Source organism: Tachysurus vachellii, chromosome 24, assembly GCF_030014155.1.
Source record: "Tachysurus vachellii isolate PV-2020 chromosome 24, HZAU_Pvac_v1, whole genome shotgun sequence".
In the NCBI taxonomy this organism is placed as follows: domain Eukaryota; kingdom Metazoa; phylum Chordata; class Actinopteri; order Siluriformes; family Bagridae; genus Tachysurus; species Tachysurus vachellii.
The window spans coordinates 14785181-14806314 of NC_083483.1; the positions used below are offsets into that span (position 1 = coordinate 14785181).

Consider the following 21134-nt stretch of genomic DNA (forward strand, 5'->3'; position numbering starts at 1 on the left):
GTCGGTCCACAGCGAGCTGCAGCTCAAAGGACACAGAGGACAGAACTGATACTGAGTTCAGATTTATGGATGTTTTAATCCACTGCTGCTTTTCATATGACTGTGTGGTGAATGTGTGTTGTTTCAGATCACAAATTGGTTTTATTTTGTAATCATTAACTCTTAACAGGCTGTAATGTGTGTGAGGCTGAGGATAAAGATATTAAATGAATTTGTGGTGTTTGAGTTCTTTTAAAAAATAATACAACCAGATTACACCAGAAACTGTAACTCAATCAGAGGCCACGCCCTCCTATACTGTAACTGAATCAGAGGCCACGCCTCCTACACTGTAACTGAATCAGAGGCCACGCCTCCTACACTGTAACTGATTCAGAGGCCACGCCTCCTACACTCTAACTGAATCAGAGGCCACGCCTCCTACACTAACTGAATCAGAGGCCACGCCTCCTATACTCTAACTGATTCAGAGGCCATGCCTCCTACACTAACAGAAATCAGAGGCCATGCCTCCTACGTTGTAATTGAATCAGAGGTCATGCCTCCTACACTGTATCTGAATCAGAGGCCACGCCTCCTACACTGTAACTGAACCAGAGGCCACGCCTCCTACACTAACTGAATCAGAGGCCACACCTCCTACACTGTAGGGAATTAACCGAGTGTCAGTCTGCTTTTAACAGCTAAATATAAACACACTAATTATACGCTGCACAAATTAAGTTAGAATAAAATACCACAGTGTTTGCCATCGCAAAATGGCAGATGGAAGCAGGAAAAAACTCTTTATTTTGTATCACACATTTCATACATAGCATATAGCTCAATGTGTTATGATGAAGATCATATAGGTAGCAAAATTAATAAAATACAAATTCCTATGAAATTAGGCCAGGACAAGAAATAAAAGGTACAGAAGTTACAGAAGTCACCAGAATTAATATCAGATTAAAACCAAGTCTTTTCTTATCCTCTAAAATCTGATCTATAAAAAATCTCTTAAAAAAGAGATTCCGATCCTTCATTGCCGATCCAGAAACGACCGGTTTGGGGTTTCAGAGACACACAGAGAACCTCAAACCTCCCGCTGCTGCTGTTAGAGGAGAAATGGGATCACAGCCTTCCTGGATTTTGGGTAATTGTCGAACTTCTTGACGTAGTACCTACAAGTGTTGATGAGAATTTTCACATCAAACCTTTACTAAAGCACACATGACAGTTTATTTATAATAAGTTCATTCATTCATCTTCTACCGCTTATCCGAACTACCTCGGGTCACGGGGAGCCTGTGCCTATCTCAGGCGTCATTGGGCATCAAGGCAGGATACACCCTGGACGGAGTGCCAACCCATCGCAGGGCACACACACACTCTCATTCACTCACGCAATCACACACTAGGGACAATTTTCCAGAGATGCCAATCAACCTACCATGCATGTCTTTGGACCGGGGGAGGAAACCGGAGTACCCGGAGGAAACCCCCGAGGCACGGGGAGAACATGCAAACTCCACACACACAAGGTGGAGGCGGGAATCGAACCCCGACCCTGGAGGTGTGAGGCGAACGTGCTAACCACTAAGCCACCGTGCCCCCCTTATAATAAGTTGATTTTATTAATTGTATTATTATTTATTTGCACATGGTGCTACTCATTTCCCTCTTAGTCTGGTTCCTCTCAAAGTCTCTTCCTCATGTCATCCTCCTTGCCATCATCACCTCAGGCTTTCGGGGTCATTAAGGATAAATGTTATTGATGAATAGTAACTTCATTTTAAACTTAACATTTTTTTTTCGGTTTTTATACGTCTATAAAGTTTATTCGGTTTTTATACGTCTATAAAGTTGCTTTGATACAATGTGAATTGTTTAAAGCGTATACAAATAAATTTAATTGAATGTATCTCTCAGATTTTCTATTGTATTATTATTGTTGCATTACACTATTCACCCCCCCCCCCCCCCACACACACACACACACACTGGTTCCTGTGGCAGACCCCTCCCCCCTCCACTGGTTCCTGTGGCAGACCCCTCCTCCCTCCACTGCTTTATTTGTCAGGCCCCTCCCCAATCCACTGGTTCCTGTGATAGATCCCTCCCACCCACTGGTTCCTGTGACAGACCCTTCCCCAATCCACTGGTTTCTGTGGCAGACCCCTCCCCCTCCACTGGTTCCTGTGGCAGACCCCTCCCCCCTCCACTGGTTCCTTTGTCAGACCCCTCCCCCCTCCACTGGTTCATTGAACCCATACAGTACCTGTGGTGGTGATAAGCTCGGGGTCCGATGGAGCAGACGGTGAAGAAAGCAAAGGAGAATGTGGGCAGAGACCATGTAGCAATGGCATAACCACACCACTCTAATATCTCACCAAAAAAGTTAGCACCAGACACCAACTCGAACATTCCTCCTGAGAACAGACACACACACACACCCACCCACACACACCCACACACAAACGAGACCATGTGAAAATCCATACATCATTTAATTAGTTTGTGTGTGTGTGTGTGTTTACCCTCAGGGATTTTGTAAGTAATCTCTCCTGGCTTTCTGAGGTTCCTCAGGATGTGATCACTGTGGATGTTGATGGCCATTCCTGAGAAGAACATTAACAGACCTGCACACAAATACATAATACATCAATATTAAATGTCTCATCATTCAATCCACCAGACACATGTAAAAATTCAAGTTTCAGGAAACACACATGGAATTGCTTTTAAAAAAAAGTGACATTTGAGCAGATCTTGGTGTTCAGCACATACTGAGGATTTAGTCAGATTTACAATGAGAAAGAAAATGGCCGTGGGCCAAAGGTCATAAATTATCAACAGATAATTTTTTAGCCGTTGTGCAAAAGGGTGTCAATGAGTAACAGAGGAAAAGATGGACAAAGAAAGAACATCTATAGAGCTGAGGGAATACTGGATGTCTTTGTAAAATTGCAACAACATGGTTAATAACCTAGAACCAAGAAGAACGTGGTCTGTAACAGATGAATGATTAAAACAGAGGTCACAGACAGAACTTAGGGGAGTGGCTTATGTAAGCAAAAAATAATACAAAGTTCTGCCTTTTGTTGTTATTTCAAGATAATTAACACCGATGTAAGCAGCGTGCTGGAGCAGTTACATGTTTCAGTTCTCTTATAGCAGAAAGAACTCAAGATCATTTTTTTCAAGATCAAGATTTTTGAAAAAACTTAAAGCTGACACCAGAGACTCCTTCACTATCTATCAAATAAACCTTTCCTTCAGTGTTTCAACATTTACAAAGGTTTTTAACCAACTCGCTGATTTGTCATACTGCAAACGAGTGGTCACTATAAAAACGATAAAACATCAGAAAGTGTAACTTTGCTTCATCTGGTAAAAGGTCACAGTTTCAGGAACAACGTATCTGAAAACGATAAGACTAACGATAAGATAATTGTGTCATCGGTACTTAGATTTAGATTTAAAAAGTTTCTCATATCCACAGAAAGGAAACAAGTTTCCCAGTACAATGAAATTATTTCTTCGCTGTTCACAGTGAACGCCCAACAAGTACATAAATAAATAAACAAATAAATAAATATATAAAGTAAAAATCAAACACACATAAATACAAACACAAACATAATTTAAAAAAAAACTATGCAACAGATAGACTATGTAAATATAGAAATAGACTCTTATCTGTATGTACAAGTGTACAATGTTGACTTTATATATTACTTATGTGCAAAACAATGTGTAATATAAACATAAAAATTTATAAAAATATGTGAACAAATTTCATCCCACTGTAGAAGGTAATAGCAGCAGCAGTAATATTAAAAATGTGCAAATTGAATGTAACTGTGGATAACGATTGAAATGGCATTAATATTAACAGTATGCAGTGAGATGCATCAACATCTGTATCAACATGTAATTTAGTGCCTTCACTGCGGGCCCTACGCGCTCACCCACTATGAAGCGTACGTCCCTGTGCCAGAAGTCGTCGTAGTGAGCGCAGTGGAGCATGTAGTGTCCCTGAAGGAAGCCGTTCAGAGAGCAGAAGACCACGGCCGATACCATGATGAACAGCGGACAAGGCCGGCCTTTATTCAGCAGAGAGTAGATGAACGTCCTGGAGGGACACAAAAAAAAAAAAAAACAAGTAAAAGTTAAAACCAACAAAGCAAACAAAAAAACACGTGTTAAATCCATCCATGAGACATTTTACATGGGTTTGTCATTTTTCCCCACCAAATTTCCTGCCTAAACTTAGACGTAAAGCCGTTTCAAGATGACACGGGCAGGTTTACTGCTAAAGGCATTTAACATGAACATGATCAGGTTTCATGTTCAGAAACATTTAGAAAACTCTCGCTTGCTCTCTCTCTCTCTCTAGTGTATGTCTGATCAACACGACTGGTGATAGAAGGTGAAAATCCAAAGAACTTAGGACAGGAACAGGTGGAACGACTTAAGCATAGCCGATCCACCGAGCTATGCGTTGTCGGACTGTGGAGAGAAAAACCAAAGAACCCAATGAAAACCTACAAGAGAATGAGAAATGATGCTATTAGGGTTAGAGTTCATTTTAATAATAACACTTACTTCTAGCATGTTTTGTTATATTTAACTCTTCCATTGAGCGGTCTTCTAAATTCAATAATGTTCTCAAAGTGTTATAGCAGCCTCTGGGGTCTCTCAGCACTGACTTACACATTAACTTATGTGACGTGACATACGGCTACGTACAGTGACCCATACTCGGAATTCGTCCTTTGCATTTAACCAATCCAAAGTGCACACACACAGCAGTGAACACACACACCGTGAACACACACCCAAAGCAGATTGCAGTTGGGGGGTTCGGAGCCTTGCTCAAGGGCACCTCAGTCGTGGCCGGCCCGAGACTCAAACCCCCTAACATTACTTCCAAATGTAACAGTAAAATGAAATCATCTGTATTGTATGGTGGCCGAGAAGTGCAAAACAAATGAACAAATCCGAAAACAAATTAACAAATCCCAAAACACATTAACAAGTCCCAAAACACAACGACAAGTCAGACAACACGGAAACGGTAGTGTATCGTTTTTGAATGGAAACTTACCGATCATTGGACAAGACACCTGTCACTCAAGATATACAGGTATGGAATCTTATGTGTAATGTGTAAAGTTCTCCGTTTAAAGATAAGAAAATAACAGAATTAATCCACAGTAATCCATTCCATCCATCCATTCCAACTTTTCCCTGCGACAGACTGTTGAACTGCATGTATACCTTGAGTGACAGGTGTCTTGTCCAATCACAAACTATACCAACCGCTTCCGGGTTGTCTGAAATGTCATTGTGTTTTCTGATTTGTTAATGTATTTTCAGATTTGTTAATGTGTTTTCGGATTTGTTTTCGGATTTGTTAATGTGTTTTCAGATTTGTTAATGTGTTTTCGGATTTGTTTTCGGATTTGTTAATGTGTTTTCAGATTTGTTAATGTGTTTTCGGATTTGTTTTCGGATTTGTTAATGTGTTTTCAGATTTGTTAATGTGTTTTCGGATTTGTTAATGTGTTTTCGGATTTGTTAATGTGTTTTCAGATTTGTTACTGTGTTTTCAGATTTGTTACTGTGTTTTCAGATTTGTTAATGTGTTTTCGGATTTGTTTTCGGATTTGTTAATTTGTTTTCGGATTTGTTAATGTGTTTTCGGATTTGTTAATGTGTTTTCGGATTTGTTTTCGGATTTGTTAATTTGTTTTCGGATTTGTTAATGTGTTTTCGGATTTGTTTTTGGATTTGTGAATGTGTTTTCGGATTTGTTAATGTGTTTTCGGATTTGTTTTTGGATTTGTTAATGTGTTTTCGGATTTGTTTTTGGATTTGTTAATGTGTTTTCGGATTTGTTAATGTGTTTTCGGGTTTGTTAATGTGTTTTCGGATTTGTTAATTTGTTTTCGGATTTGTTAATGTGTTTTCAAATTTGTTAATGTGTTTCCGGATTTGTTTTCGGATTTATTAATGTGTTTTCGGATTTGTTAATGTGTTTTCAGATTTGTTAATGTGTTTTCAGATTTGTTAATGTGTTTTCGGATTTGTTTTCGGATTTGTTAATTTGTTTTCAGATTTGTTAATGTGTTTTCAGATTTGTTAATGCGTTTTCGGATTTGTTTTCGGATTTGTTAATTTGTTTTCAGATTTGTTAATGTGTTTTCGGATTTGTTAATGTGTTTTCGGATTTGTTTTCGGATTTGTTGATTTGTTTTCGGATTTGTTAATGTGTTTTCGGATTTGTTTTCGGATTTGTTAATTTGTTTTCGGATTTGTTTTTGGATTTGTGAATGTGTTTTCGGATTTGTTAGTGTTTTCGGATTTGTTAATTTGTTTTCGGATTTGTTAATGTGTTTTCGGATTTGTTTTTGGATTTGTTAATGTGTTTTCGGATTTGTTAATGTGTTTTCGGATTTGTTAATGTGTTTTCGGGTTTGTTAATGTGTTTTCGGATTTGTTAATGTGTTTTCGGATTTGTTTTTGGATTTGTTAATGTGTTTTCGGATTTGTTAATGTGTTTTCGGATTTGTTAATGTGTTTTCGGGTTTGTTAATGTGTTTTTTCGGATTTGTTAATTTGTTTTGCATTTCTCGGCCACCGTAGTATTGTGAGCACAGAGCAAGGACATTATGATCTGATATAAAGATAAAGATGGATAAAGATGGATTTCTTTTACTCATTAGAAATATTCCTTTTATTTCAGCATGAAAATGAAGATTAAGTTTTTAATTCATGCTTTTTAGTTTACAGTATATTTTTAACATGTTTTCTCAGAGTTACTGTTCATTGTCTATTTTGTTGTTTTGTTTGTTTGTTTGTTTGTTTAGTGCTATATAATCATTGTGCTGGTTGTGATAGAGATCTCGGACACTATTACCTGTAATTGTCTAAAAGCGTACGAATTTTAGTTTTTTTCTACGTTAGTAAGGTTAGAAATAAGAGCGCATGGTTTAACCGGATTGTATTCTGGATCTTACCTATGGAAGTAGTGCAAACAGAAGGTCCAGAGAAGAACATTGCGTCCCAGGCCGTGTAACGTGTCTGTGGTGAGGAGCAGAAACACTGGAATTAACACCGAGGGCAGTTCCTGGATGAACCAGGCCATCTTCGAGGGCACCATCACACCAGGAGCTTTTATGGTTTCCACATAGCGCCCGTACTGCGTGTTAACCTTCACCTGGCGGAAGAAATAAAGAACACCGCCGATGATAAAACTCCAGCTCATGAAACACACGCTTCTCTCCATGCACTGCATGATGGCATGTCCTGACTCGGGCACTTTAACGCATTATATGTTGTGCGCCCTCCCCTTTCCTTACTACGAGGAAATAACCAACCACCACTGGGATCTGCTGCGCAAAGCTGCTGAAGAGATAAGATAACGTCAAGAGGAATATTTTTCTTTTAAGGAAAAGAGTGAAAGAGTGCAATGTAGCCCTGAAGTAATTGAGTCAATCTGTTCATTTAAATCAAACCCATTTTCAGTCCAATCCTGTAATACAGCATTCTGGCAGCCTGTACTGCAGGATCTGCTGAAAACATCCTGTAAAGCACATCACATGGCTTGCAGGCAGGTCTTTAACATACAGGAAGTCAAGCAAAAGATGTCTATCCGACTTTGACTACACGTCTTGGTCTAGAGTCATTAAAACTGAAAGTGTTTTGCTTTTGATGAGAACATAGACGTAATCAGGTCAGGAGGTTTATTAACTTAGATTATTAACTCAAAACAAACATGTTTTCAGCCCAGACATAAACTCTGAGACCGAGGAATTAGAAAGCTGTTCCATGACTCTGGAAGAGAAATAAAGCTTCAGCCCTTGTTGTAGTTGACATTATTCAGGATATCAACAAAAAACCTGCACCTTTTCAATGAAGCTAAAAATAATAAATAAATAAATCTCTCAGAGACCAAAAGTTATAACGGTGGACACAGAATATTATGTAGTGTCCTTTAAAAAACTATTATTGTTATGGTGTAATATATATATATATATATATATATATATAGTGTGTGTGTGTGTGTGTGTGTGTGTGTGTGTGTTTAATAATAGTTTTATCAAAATACTCCACAGCCTCAGGATAATAATAGTTGGTAGCCTAGTCGGTGTGACGTTTGGTATAATTACTTTATGGATGGATTTAATTCTTTTGTTCAGTTTGGTAGTTTTTACTGAATCTGCTCAAGCAGGTAAAGAGTGGATGAAATATTTATTGCTATATGTTACTCCATGGCTGAGAAAATGCTGAGTGTCTAACAAACCCTTCTGCTTTTTGGCTGCTAAAGTTGACTGACATCCTCTGATGCACACAGTGATATAAACTCCATCTACTCTTTATCCGCTATAAATGGCGTCTCTCTTGTAAGAACCTGTCAGCCTGATTTATGGAAAAATAAATAAATAAAAACACTTCAGTGCCATCTACTGTTTTATTTACTTCTACAATTGGACGATGTTGATGACGTCAAGTAATGTTTGTGTCTGTGAGTGTGTGTGTGTCTAAGTGTGAGTGAGTGTGTGTTTGTGTCTGTGAGTGTGTGCGTATGTGTCTAAGTGTGAGTGAGTGTGTGCATGTGTGTCTAAGTGTGAGTGTGTGTGTTTGTGTCTGTGTGTGTGTCTGTGAGTGTGTGTGTGTCTAAGTGTGAGTGAGTGTGTGTTTGTGTCTGTGAGTGTGTGCGTATGTGTCTAAGTGTGAATGAGTGTGTGTGTGTTTGTGTCTGTGTGTGTGTCTAAGTGTGAGTGAGTGTCTGTGTGTGTATGTGAGTGTATATGTGTGTGTGAGTGAGTGAGAGAGAGAGAGACTAGTGTCACGTGCTGTGGAGCGATCAGCTGATTGGTGCATCACTTCCTGTTTAGTTTTCCCGGTGTGTCGGTTTCGGGTTCGAGCGTCTCGCAGATTTACCGCAAATTCTGCGCTTTTTCCCGCATATTGTCACATTTAGGTAAGTGTGTATGCTCTTTTCTTAGCGCTTTACACCTTAACCTGTAAACTATTTGCAGTTTGCATCCGCAGATCTTTAAGCAGTAAACTTTCCTAAAGAGACTGAGACACTTCATTTAAACTGAAGGATAAACACTGAGTTATAATTCCTTTGGCTGAGATCAGAAGGTCAGGTGATGACCACACGAACTACAGTCGACCTTTTGGATGAACAACGTAACACATTTGAACCTTCGTTTAGTTGAAAAACATACAGTTTGGTAAACAGGCTCGAGGGCTGGGCGATGATTTGGCGCTGTCACATCGCGATACTTCTCTCGATACATCCTGAAAATATTCACACGATACATGACACATTTGTGGAAAGAGCAAAACATAGACAATCGAGTCTTGATTTTATTGCCATGGTCTTGGCCAAAATACAATTCATAACCTAGTTGTGATATCTCAGAAGACACTACAGATAAACATGGATGTTATTGATGATAACACGGACATTTAAAATAACGGAATCGATACAGCGGTAAAAGACATAAACGCATACGTATTGTATGTGGGGCGACATTTACACGGTATGGACTATAATACGAATAGATAGATATAGAGTATGAATGCTGGTGAGGATAAACATACAGTGCTGGATGTTAATACGGATGAACGCAGAAAAAAACGATATATGGAAAGGTTCGCAGGAATATTACGCACCAAAGTAATTTATTATATTTTGATAACGTGTATGAGATGAAACACTGGGCACAGAAATAAAGCTATCATGTGTTCAGCTGGTTATAAGGTGAAGTTGTTCTGTTTAATAAACATTTGAAATCTCTGAGGTCATTTATGAGGCTAGATCTTATTCCTAACTTTTTTTTTTTGGAGGCTTTTGCATCCGCAGGTCGTTCATGAACACCTCAGAGAGCGACGAGGACTCGTGTAACGAGAGGACGGCACTCATGAGCACAGAGAGTCCGTGTGTGCAGCCGTATGACGGGCAGCGTGACTCGCCCCGGGACGCCGACGCCACCCGGGTGAGTGTGGTGAGAAGCGAACGCACACACACACACCGGCCGAGGGCCGACCTGCTCTCCTGTATTTTTCTTTCTTTCTTTTTTTAACGGAAGAAAACCCAAAATGTCACAAAAACCTAAGTGCTAAAAAGTGCTATTGTTCCATGCGTGTGTATGTGTGTGTGATGACCTCCACCGTGTTCCTGTCAGCATCGGCCCGTCAGCTCCGACTCGACAGACTCTATGCAAGGTCCCCGCGATGCTGTTCAGGACGGTGAGGACGAGGAACTGACGCTGAAGTACGGCGCAAAACACGTCATCATGCTCTTCATCCCTGTGACGCTCTGCATGGTGGTCGTCGTGGCGACCATCAAATCCGTCAGCTTCTACACTGAGAAAAATGGCCAGCACCTGTACGTATCGTATCATTAAACGCCGTATCCAGACTGGTTTCTGGAATTGATTCTTTAACGTTTTTTTGTTTTTTTTTTAGCATTTACACGCCTTTCCCTGAGGACCCGAACACCGTGGGCGAGAGGCTGCTGTCGTCGTTCCTCAACACCATTGTGATGATCAGCGTGATCGTGGTCATGACCATCTTCTTGGTGCTGCTCTATAAGTATCGCTGCTACAAGGTGAAGCTCCTCCTTTTCCCCTCTCGCTCTCTCTCTCTCTCTCTCCCTCTCTCTCTCTCTCTCTTTCTCTAACTCTTTGGCTTGAGGAAATACTCAAAAAATTAGTATTTACTTTTAACTGATTTTATGAATTAATAACAATATTGTGAGCATAAAAATGCAATACATAGATATATTTTTCTATATTTATAATTAGTAAATAAATAAATAAATAAAATTTATTTGTAAATAAAATTACACATTTGTTTACATTTTATATATTTCATATTTTCCTTTTACTTCTATAGCACTCTACAGTCCACCTCTTTTCAGACATCCTGATTTCAGATTATACCCACGGTCCAGTCTCTATCACTGTGATCAGACTGTGTGTGTGTGTGTGTGTGTGTGTGTGTGTTCTGTTGGCAGTTTATCCATGGCTGGCTAATGCTCTCCTCCCTGATGCTGCTATTCTGGTTCAGTTACATGTATCTGGAGTAAGTCACATTTTCCTTCACTTCAGAAAAAATAAATAGGTCTCTGTGTGTCTGAGTGTGTGTAAGTGTACATATGTAGTGTGCATGCATGTCTGTGTGCGAGCGCGTGTGTGCGTGCGAGCGTGTGTGTGTGTCTCTGTGTGTGTGTCTCTGTGTGTGTGTCTCTGTGTGTGTGTCTCTGTGTGTGTGTCTCTGTGTGTGTGTCTCTGTGTGTGTGTCTCTAAGTGTGTGTGTGTCTCTAAGTGTGTGTGTGTCTCTAAGTGTGTGTGTGTCTCTAAGTGTGTGTGTGTGTCTAAGTGTGTGTGTGTGTCTGTGTGTGTGCGTCTAAGTGTGTGTGTGTGCGTCTAAGTGTGTGTGTGTGCGTCTAAGTGTGTGTGTGTGTGCGTCTAAGTGTGTGTGTGTGTGCGTCTAAGTGTGTGTGTGTGTGCGTCTAAGTGTGTGTGTGCGTCTAAGTGTGTGTGTGCGTCTAAGTGTGTGTGTGCGTCTAAGTGTGTGTGTGCGTCTAAGTGTGTGTGTGCGTCTAAGTGTGTGTGCGTCTAAGTGTGTGTGCGTCTAAGTGTGTGTGCGTCTAAGTGTGTGTGCGTCTAAGTGTGTGTGCGTCTAAGTGTGTGTGCGTCTAAGTGTGTGTGCGTCTAAGTGTGTGTGTGTGTCTAAGTGTGTGTCTAAGTGTGTGTGTGAGAGTGTGTGTGTGTGTGAGTGTGTGTGTGCCTGTGTGTGTGTGCCTGTGTGTGTGTTATGATGCGTCTTTCACGACTCATGGTTCATTTTTTTTCATTATTTTGTGTTAGTAAAGATCTGTAGTGCCACAGAGCTGTGTGTGTAATACAACAAATATTTCTTGATATCAACTCATACATCATCTAGAATGTTCTGTATATCAGAGATGTATCCATGGAAACCTCTGTGTGTAAGGACTTCTGTTGAAACCATATTCAGGAGGAATCGTCTGTGACTGATCTGAGGTCAGATTCCTCTGTAAATATCTCAAATGAAATCATTTCTTCATCATTTTTTTTTCTGGTTCAGAAATTGAGCTCCGTCCACTTGTTAAAACACAGCTGATCATTTTTATCTATAAAGGATTTGTTTTTTTGCTGATGCTCTTTAAAGTGCTGAGTCTCTGACAGGGTGATAATCTGGAGCTAATCAAAGACCGGCGTCTTCATCAGAGACACCAATTAAACCTGTTAACCAGTTTACACTAATCAGGTTGGTGACTAATCACGTGGTCTGAAGTCGTAGGTTCTGTTAATCTTTTCTCTCCGTCCACAGGGAGGTGTTCAGGACGTACAATGTGGCGATGGACTACCCGACGGTGGCCATGATTATCTGGAACTTCGGGGCGGTGGGGATGATCTGTATCCACTGGAAAGGTCCTCTTCAGCTACAGCAAGCCTACCTCATCATGGTCAGCTCTCTCATGGCCCTCATCTTCATCAAATACCTGCCGGAGTGGTCTGCATGGGTCATCCTGGCCGGGATCTCTATCTATGGTGAGCTGAGCTTATAGCACAAACATGAGAAGGCGACTGTTTCCTGTTTATTAACCTGGAAGGAAAAGTAAAAAACCAAAAGACACCACGGTGCTGCTGAACTCTGATTGGTCGGAAGGTGTTGATTAATTCTCTGTATCAGCTTTGTAACCTTTTCTTTTTTTAGTTCACTGATTGTTTTTTGTATGCTGCGAGTGTGAAAAGTGATTTGATTTTATCTTGTTTTTGTTTTTCTTTTCCTCACACCTTGACGGGGGTGTGTAAACTTTTGATATCTTAAATGTTTGACGTTTGCTGCAGATCTGGTAGCCGTACTGAGCCCTAAAGGTCCTCTGAGGATGCTGGTGGAGACGGCGCAGGAGAGGAACGAGCCCATCTTCCCAGCTCTTATCTACTCGTGTGAGTGTCGCGAGTGTCACACACAACACGCTCGGATCAGACCGACAAACTCCGGCGTCCGATTCGGGGATATTCAAGGGGAAAGAAAAAAGATTTAAGATCCGTACCGTAACGTGATCGGACGACCGTGAATACAAAATCCGGATATTTGTCTGCAGTGTGTGAGAAAGTGAGAAATGTCTTTCATCTCCAGACATGTGACTAGTCTGAGTCACACTGAAACCAACACACTGCTGCAGCTAATCTAGTCTTACTGAACAAAACCTAGAAAATCATTTCAAAATAAATCTCCTCTCTTCTCAGCTGCTATGGTGTGGATGGTGGGAATGGCCAATCCGTCTGCAGCTCCTAACGCAGGTGAGTGAGTGTCTGTTACGGCACAAATAACCAGACGGGAAACTCCGGTGCTGTCTGTTTGTTACTCATTATTATATCTTTGACTTCCTATAGACAGTGAAGTCTAAGTTGACATTAGACACATCTAATCTAAAACATTCATATGCAGTACTGATAATAATAATAATAATAATAATAATAATTAAATTATAATGAGAATAATTTAAAATAAATAAATAATTCTCTCACTCACTCGCCTGTGCCTATCTCAGGCGTCATCGGGCATCAAGGCAGGATACACCCTGGGACGGAGTGCCAACCCATCGCAGGGCACACACACACACACACACTCATTCACTCACGCAATCACACACTACGGACAATTTTCCAGAGATGCCAATCAACCTACCATTGTTGTCTTTGGACCGGGGGAGGAAACCGGAGTACCCGGAGGAAACCCCCGAGGCACTGGGAGAACATGCAAACTCCACACACACAAGGCGGAGGCGGGAATCGAACCCCCAACCCTGGAGGTGTGAGGCGAACGTGCTAACCACTAAACCACCGTGACCCCCTGACATTAGACACATCTAATGTAAAGCATTCGTATGCAGTAATAATGCAGTAGTGATGATAATAATAATAATAATAATCATCATCATGAAATTATAATGAGAATCATTTAAAATAAATAAATAACTAACAAATAAATATTAAGTTAGAAAAAAAAATATTACGTTGAAAAACAAGACGGAAAGTTATTATGGAGATATTAAGCTAAACTGATCAGTCATTAAGTTCAAATAATGAGATTTAACGTAGAAAAATTAGCTATTACCTTATAATAAGGAAATAATACGTTAATACGTCTGTTCGATGTGTTCCTCAGATCAAGAAGCGCTTCATGGCGACGACAGGGCCGTGGAGAGGGAAGGGGCGGAGCCTGAGGGTCAGGCGGTTCAAGGGCAGAGTAGGAGCCAGCCTGAGGAGGAGGAGCTAGAGGAAGACAGTAAGATTTTGTTGTTGTTGTTGTTGGTGTGATCGAATTAACCTAAGTGTCAATCACAGAATGTTTCTGGGGTCATGCTTGTGTGTGTAGGGGGAGTGAAGTTAGGATTAGGAGACTTCATCTTCTACAGTGTTCTGGTGGGGAAAGCAGCAGCCACCGGCGGCGACTGGAACACCACACTCGCCTGCTTTGTAGCCATTCTCATCGTGAGTAACGTCTCACACACACACGCCCACACACACACAGTGTTGAGACAGTGTTTTACCTGAACCTGAACGCGTCACTCGGCTCTCCGCAGGGTCTGTGCCTGACTCTCTTGCTGTTGGCCATCTTTAAGAAAGCTCTCCCGGCTCTGCCCATCTCCATTACCTTTGGCCTTGTCTTCTACTTCTCCACCGACAACCTGGTGCAGCCGTTCATGGACAGCCTGGCAGCTCATCAGTACTACATCTGACCCCAGAGAACCTCCATAAGCACCCAACCAGCATCCGTGAATGTGAGAATAACGACAAAGGCTTTTATTTACCCTCGTACGTGGAGAACGCTGGAGGCAGGACCTGCCGGTGATCGCCGACGCCAGACACTCACAAAGACACGTAGCCCTGTGTTGATTTTTAAAATAAGACCTGACCTGGGATCAGCTCTCGTCTGTCGTATTCGGATTGATAACTTGGATACGAGAAGCAACAGCTGACCCTAGATCAGATAATGTTTGGTGCACAGGTGGTTCGGCTCTGAGCGTTTGTTCTGGGCCTCCAGATGCTCTTCAAAGGTTTTTCTATGCTTTATTTTTAAGAATTTAGTATTTTATTGCATTCGGATTCTAAGCTGCAAATGTTTTAGGAAATAATAACAAATTTGAGCGATTCGTATTAATCAAACGTTCAAAAAACGAATAAGTACAAATAAAGAAAAAAAACAGGAAACTGTTAAACAAAAATGAAAGATTTGGTTAAATAACCCTCTAAAAAAAAAAAAAAAACTTGTGGTATTTATATGAGGTAAAAACACGTGTTAGTTTAGCGCACAGATTCTGCCAAGGAACTTTGAAGGAAAAATGAAATGTTCACCTAAACATGAATGATTATTAAACTAGTTAAAGCTTAACCGCATCAGATATCGATTCAGAAATCATGAAATATCACAATTACACAGAGACAGAAGAATCACGAATTATAACATTACCAGACTGAGGTGACCGCAAAGGTTCAGACTTTTATGGGGCTAAACTGCCGATGCTATTTAGCCACATTTGCGTCGTCCCTAAGAAGTACTCTGAGGCGCCTAACGTTTCTCGGCTACATTTTATTTTCAGAGGTTTCATGTAATCCTGAAGTGTATTTATGTATTTACATCTTTGAATTCACAAACAGATGTGTTTTTGTGCTCGTGCTATTTACAGCGTATTTACGTCTTAACGGCTCACGATCTCGAAATATTTGTTTCTTTCTACTTTTTAGTCGATTTGCGACTAAGAATAAATCGCTGAATTATCATTATCATGGACCGGTCACCGCGACGTGAATAACCTTGTTTGAATTAGACGATTAAACGATTTAATGCAACACGTTTAATGCTTAGGTTTTATTTCTTCATACACTGCAAATTCTGGCCTTTGTAACAAACTCTCTGTGAGTTTATTCTCTCTGTGCATTGAATATACTCTAGCACAAAAGTAAATTAATTTTCTTTTATTAAATATAACTCCTAACTAACACCAAAATATTACACCGCTTTAGATTAACACTGTTGTCCAAAAAAATAAGTAAAAAAAAAATAACAAACTCCCAAAATCTAACTCCAATCCAAGTTTATGTCCAACTTCAGAAATTTGCTGTATACATTTGTTTACGTTACACAACTCACAGGTGGAAACTGGGGATGTTCTTATTCCAGGGATTTCAGAACAGCGTAACAGATATTGCATCATCGGGTAGGCGTGGCCTATTTGATAATCTAACCCTAACCGTAGTTTTTAGTTATTTGTTTTCTAAAATAAATCTACCAGTATGACTGTTTTGTCCTTCGTAGTACGCTGTTTTGTTTTTTTTTTGAAAGAGGGCGTTTTTCCAAGACATCCGGAAACACACCCACTTTACGTCGTGGTAACGAAACCCCTGGAATTTAGTGAATGCCGTGGAAACTGATGCTCACAACATCTCAGCGTCAAGGTCTGAGAATCGTTACGGCAATACTACAAACCCTATCCCTTCTCTTGTATCGTAACAATCGCCAATGATTACAATGAATTTTTGTCTGCTCAGTGGTGTATAATGTCCCTGAAACCAGTTTTCAAAAGAAAAAGAAAAAGCTCAGTGTGTTCTGAAAATGTTGGGAAAAGATTTCAAGCTTTACCTCTTAACTGACACAAAGTTCTGCCAGTGTAAACTCCTTCCATCAATGTTAAATCAACATTTTATGATTCATAACAGCTTTATTAAATACGAGGAAATTTCCGGTCTAGAAGGTTCTACGGCTCTGAAGAACCGTCCGAATAACATAAAATAATAAACATTGAGGGGGGGCACGGTGGCTTAGTGGTTAGCACGTTCGCCTCACACCTCGCCTTGTGTGTGTGGAGTTTGCATGTTCTCCCCGTGCCTCGGGGGTTTCCTCCGGGTACTCTGGTTTCCTCCCCCGGTCCAAAGACATGCATGGTAGGTTGATTGGCATCTCTGGAAAATTGTCCGTAGTGTGTGATTGCGTGAGTGAATGTGAGTGTGTGTGTGCCCTGTGATGGGTTGGCACTCCGTCCAGGGTGTATCCTGCCTTGATGCCCGATGACGCCTGAGATGCACAGGCTCCCCGTGACCCGAGGTAGTTCGGATAAGCGGTAGAAGATGAATGAATGAACATTGAGGCAGAATTAATCTTCCAGTTAAAACTACAAAACATCAGAGAATCACCGGTGTAAACTGCTTAGGAGAGAAACCTCTAAGACTTCAAATCGTAATTCTCCATTTCAGCTGGGAAATAAAGATCTATAACAAACCCACTAGTGTAGCGTCTTGATTTGGGATTGAGGTTTCGACCAATCATCAATTAAGCTTTTCTTCTTTTCTGCAGTAATTTACTGCCTGGAATAAGTTGAGAAGTGTTTTAGATATAAGAAGGATAAATGAGTACACATGATAAACCTGACTGAAGGCGGTGCTTGGAAACTGCTTGGTGTTTTTGTCTACGCAGAGTGTCTTTATATTATACACTGAAGAATATTCACATATTTTCTAGATTCCTGTGTAAAACTTTGCTTTTTCTATGTTTACATATAACCCCAGGTTTCCTCGCTGGTTTGTTTGTCATGTGGAACTGATGTTGTGTAAGAATAAAATGTAAACAACCCAAAAGACAAGGACAATAAATTATTAAACCTACAGGCAAAGCTTGGTGTCGTATTTCTGCTGTAACATTTTTAATCAAGTGTGAAGGAGAAATATAAAAACAAAAACTAACAGTCGGCAAACATCAGAACAAGTGACGATCGGCGTCTTCATCCGTCCGTCAGCTTAACTCCTGTCCTCGAACTGCGACTTGTTCTTCAGGAGGAATGTCGCTAAAAACTCGATGGGATTTGGAGGCCTGTGGGAAGAAAAACGGAACTTAAACTAAATGTGGAAATGAGAGAGTCTTTTACTGCAGCATTTCACATCCAGCTCTATCATCTATAGCGTAATGATCATTACCCAAGAGAAAAACTTTAGCCCTTGCACACATTTCTAAACAAGCACATTGACTCCACCCACTATTTTTAGAACACAATGTTTATGGAAAAAAAAAAAAAAAAAAGAAAAGATCAGCAATAAAACTAGCTTTCTGAGACGTTAGAGATGGTTCTGCACTCAATGCAGCTCTCCAGGTTGGTTAAGAGTACGTTTCCCCCCCACTCATATCACCAGAAGTGTGTAAAGAGTTTGACTGCATTTTGCCTGAGGATTTAACTCAGCAACCAATCAGTGATCACTACTGGCTCCAGCAACCAGTCACCGATCACCGTTTTCCCTAGCAAGCAGTCACCACCTCACCGTTTTCCCTAGCAACCAGGCACCACCTCACCGTTTTCCCTAGCAAGCAGTCACCACCTCACCGTTTTCCCTAGCAACCAGTCACCACCTCACCGTTTTCCCTAGCAAGCAGTCACCACCTCACCGTTTTCCCTAGCAACCAGTCACCACCTCACAGTTTTCCCTAGCAACCAGTCACCACCTCACCGTTTTCCCTAGCAACCAGTCACTGATCACCATTTTCCCTAGCAACCAGTCACTGATCACCGTTTTCCCTAGCAACCAGTCACTGATCACCGTTTTCCCTAGCAACCAGTCACTGATCAAAACTCTTCAATTCCCTCACAGATCACCACTGCTCTTTATATAATTTCCTAACTCCTCCCTACTGCTTCCTTTTTTTCCACGTTCTTGATAGAAATGACGGAATTTTGTAAATACACAGTTTGTTGTGCCATAGACAAACACCCCATGATTCTATAAAAAATAACGTTACAGATTCTTTCTAATTCTAATAAAATTCTACTCTGTTCATGTCCTCAGAAAATCATCTTTCCTCAGGCAACAGGAAGGAACACGTAAATGAATCGTGCGAGTGTCATCTGGAGGACTTTATGAGTTACTTTCCCCTGGTAATACATAAAGGTGGAAACACTGCTGATGAGGTGTCGGGCAAAGACTCTGAAACGCACCGCTCCTTGGCGAGCACCGAGAGGCCCTGAAGCAGGATGGGCACCACGGTCTGATCCAGGTACGCTCGTGTGGGGAGAGTCTGTAGCGTCTGCAGATCCACCTTCTGTTTGGGCACTTTGTCAGCGTTCGCCTTCTCGCTCTCCACTATTCTCTGTAACACGAGAGGAGCCGTCATGAGATCTGAAACGTACACGAAGTCAGCATTATTTCCTACCACACCGCCGTTAAGTTTTCAGTAAGCGATACCTGGATGTTTTCTGTCAGCCCGTACTCTGCATGGGGATTTTCTGCAACCTGAAAACAAAAACAGGTGCTCGTCTTAAGCGATGGGGTGAGTGCGAAAAAGTTTTGGCACCCCACCTTCTCATTTGTTTATGTTATATGTTGAGTGTTTAGAATAACTTACAGGTGTGTGTCCTTCCATGCTCTGATCCGCATCTGTGTGGTCTGGAAACATTTAAATAAATACAGGAAAGAAAAAAAATCATGATCCTTCAGATTAAATTGCTCTGACTTTAAATAAACAGGCGAGGATTTTTATTCACAACATTCCCAGATATCTACTACTTTGAAATAAGTATTGCTTAAATAAACACTAGCTTGCTAACATCGACTTATTGTGTACGACGTTGTCAAGGTGCAATAATATAAAGTCTAACTAGCAACCGCTTAATGGCGGGATTCAATGGGCTAAAGTTAGCACTGTTAGCTAACTAAATTCCTTGGACGTTAGCAAGCTAGCTAATTTAAAAACGTTTAATTTTCACAACATACGAATCTTTTAATAATCTAATCATCAACCGTGTTTGTCAGTAACTCCAAAATAACCCGAATAACTAACATTTCGTTTGTTGATGAGACACTAAGACTCACCGTCCGCCATGTTTGTTGTTTGTTTCTACGCGAGAATTCCACGCGAGAATTTACGCATTACGCAATAGCACGACGTGAAATCTCGCGATATTTACAAAAGCGAGCCGTTCGTTTCAACGGCAACTCGCACCTCTCGCGAGACTTGACCCGACACTAAGGTCACCTTCTAGAAATGGCCGACAAAGCTTGACAAACTTTACCAGAAATACACGCTGCTGATTGGCTGGATGGAAAAAAATAGCGTCACGTACGGAAGCCGAAAGTAGACACGTTACGTGCCTATGCACCATACTAAAAAAAATCGCAGTAGTAAAAGACAAAAAAAAAAGAAAAGAAAAAGAGGCGCTGGCGATTGAATAACTAACAATCTCACGAGAATAACGATATAAGACTGGAGATTAAACGCATACAGTAGTTATTAAACTAAACTGTAATCTGACAAACACCGACACACGAAAGAAGAAGAAAGAGGAATAAGAAGTGTTGACAAAATCCGCACATCAGGTAAAAGCGCCTTTGGCGGCACTTTCAACATGATAGCTAGCTAACCTAGCCGAATTAGCCTCGGCTAGCTAGCTAGCTAGCTCTCTTCTTCAAATTGGATTCGAAGGCAATCAACGAATGCAATGTTTTTTTTCTGTGTCTTTTGTCGTTTATATGTTTTATAGTTATGTCACTAACTTGGCGTCGCATATCGGCTGGTTTTTTGACACATTATCCCTACGTAGGTCTCATATCCAGCTAACAAGGTTAGCCAATAGCTAAACAGCGTAAATTAGGGCCCCCTTCGGCGTCGGGTTTTATTTCGCACCCGTATTCCCAGAAACCCCGCCTCCATCCCGAGGAACGCTGGAAGACGATTGGACGAAATGAACGACAGTCAAGAAGCCCGAACCAATCCACGACGAGGATGCAGATTTATCGGAATACGGATGGGAGGAAAAAATAAAGCGTCCATGTTGTTTTTTATTTTTTTTTCGGCCTTGCACAGATTCAAAGCCGGGCAGCGTCGTGATTTGTATACATTCAAATCAACCCGAGTGGCGATGAAAACACAATTAGGTTATTTTAACAACCCGGTCGGTCATTCGCTTTTAAATTTAAAGCGAAATTCTCGTTTATTGATAAAAGCCCGGACCGGTTTATAAACAGAGTGCGAATGAGACAGAGGGGTGTCCGACCTGGCAATTATTACACATTAACCTACAAAGATAGTAAAGTCAACAGTTTGGGCGTTTC

General features: G+C 40.8%; 4 protein-coding genes across 5 annotated transcripts in view; 2 read left to right on the forward strand and 2 right to left on the reverse strand.

The window, feature by feature from the left end:
- Positions 1–768: 768 nt before the first annotated feature.
- Positions 769–7327, reverse strand: srd5a2a (steroid-5-alpha-reductase, alpha polypeptide 2a). The gene is made up of 5 exons (XM_060860796.1): positions 7008–7327; positions 3954–4117; positions 2520–2621; positions 2261–2411; positions 769–1163 (listed from the first exon to the last, which is right to left on the reverse strand). Exons 1-5 carry the CDS (start codon positions 7283–7285, stop codon positions 1097–1099), a joined length of 762 nt encoding a protein of 253 aa, XP_060716779.1. The 5' UTR covers positions 7286–7327; the 3' UTR covers positions 769–1096.
- A 1514-nt stretch (positions 7328–8841) lies between these two features.
- Positions 8842–17700, forward strand: psen2 (presenilin 2). 2 transcript variants are annotated; one of them, XM_060861066.1, is made up of 11 exons: positions 8842–8974; positions 9853–10001; positions 10191–10393; positions 10474–10615; positions 11024–11091; positions 12364–12584; positions 12885–12983; positions 13287–13340; positions 14209–14328; positions 14419–14534; positions 14627–17700. In XM_060861066.1, the coding sequence occupies exons 2-11, from the start codon at positions 9876–9878 to the stop codon at positions 14780–14782; spliced, it is 1305 nt and encodes a 434-aa protein (XP_060717049.1). In that variant the 5' UTR covers positions 8842–8974; positions 9853–9875; the 3' UTR covers positions 14783–17700. The 2 variants fall into 2 exon arrangements, with proteins under 2 accessions (XP_060717049.1, XP_060717050.1); XM_060861067.1 differs by having other exon boundaries at positions 14215–14328.
- Positions 17701–17712: 12 nt separating this feature from the next.
- Positions 17713–20008, reverse strand: dpy30 (dpy-30 histone methyltransferase complex regulatory subunit). The gene is made up of 5 exons (XM_060861068.1): positions 19896–20008; positions 19429–19469; positions 19269–19316; positions 19022–19173; positions 17713–17907 (listed from the first exon to the last, which is right to left on the reverse strand). Exons 1-5 carry the CDS (start codon positions 19903–19905, stop codon positions 17835–17837), a joined length of 324 nt encoding a protein of 107 aa, XP_060717051.1. The 5' UTR covers positions 19906–20008; the 3' UTR covers positions 17713–17834.
- Positions 20009–20178: 170 nt separating this feature from the next.
- Positions 20179–21134, forward strand: part of tnpo2b (transportin 2b) — a 13148-nt gene continuing 12192 nt past the window's right edge. The window contains exon 1 of the mRNA XM_060861065.1: positions 20179–20399. The gene's annotated coding sequence lies outside the window, so the exon portion shown is untranslated. The remainder of the gene's footprint in view (positions 20400–21134) is intronic.

What these genes read in the sequence shown, in the direction of transcription:
- srd5a2a (XM_060860796.1), bottom strand. Translation starts at nt 7,285, where the DNA reads ATGCAGTGCATGGAGAGAAGCGTGTGTTTCATGAGCTGGAGTTTTATC. An exon ending in TGTTTGCACTACTTCCATAG is followed by an intron (nt 4,118 to 7,007) that starts GTAAGATCCAGA and finishes GTGTCCCTCCAG; the next exon opens with GACGTTCATCTACTCTCTGC. An exon ending in GGACGTACGCTTCATAGTGG is followed by an intron (nt 2,622 to 3,953) that starts GTGAGCGCGTAG and finishes ATTTGTGTGCAG; the next exon opens with GTCTGTTAATGTTCTTCTCA.
- psen2 (XM_060861066.1), top strand. Translation starts at nt 9,876, where the DNA reads ATGAACACCTCAGAGAGCGACGAGGACTCGTGTAACGAGAGGACGGCA. An exon ending in ATAAGTATCGCTGCTACAAG is followed by an intron (nt 10,616 to 11,023) that starts GTGAAGCTCCTC and finishes TTCTGTTGGCAG; the next exon opens with TTTATCCATGGCTGGCTAAT. An exon ending in GCTTTGTAGCCATTCTCATC is followed by an intron (nt 14,535 to 14,626) that starts GTGAGTAACGTC and finishes GGCTCTCCGCAG; the next exon opens with GGTCTGTGCCTGACTCTCTT.
- dpy30 (XM_060861068.1), bottom strand. An exon ending in GCATGGAAGGACACACACCT is followed by an intron (nt 19,317 to 19,428) that starts GTAAGTTATTCT and finishes TTTTGTTTTCAG; the next exon opens with GTTGCAGAAAATCCCCATGC. An exon ending in TCGGTGCTCGCCAAGGAGCG is followed by an intron (nt 17,908 to 19,021) that starts GTGCGTTTCAGA and finishes TTCTTCCCACAG; the next exon opens with GCCTCCAAATCCCATCGAGT.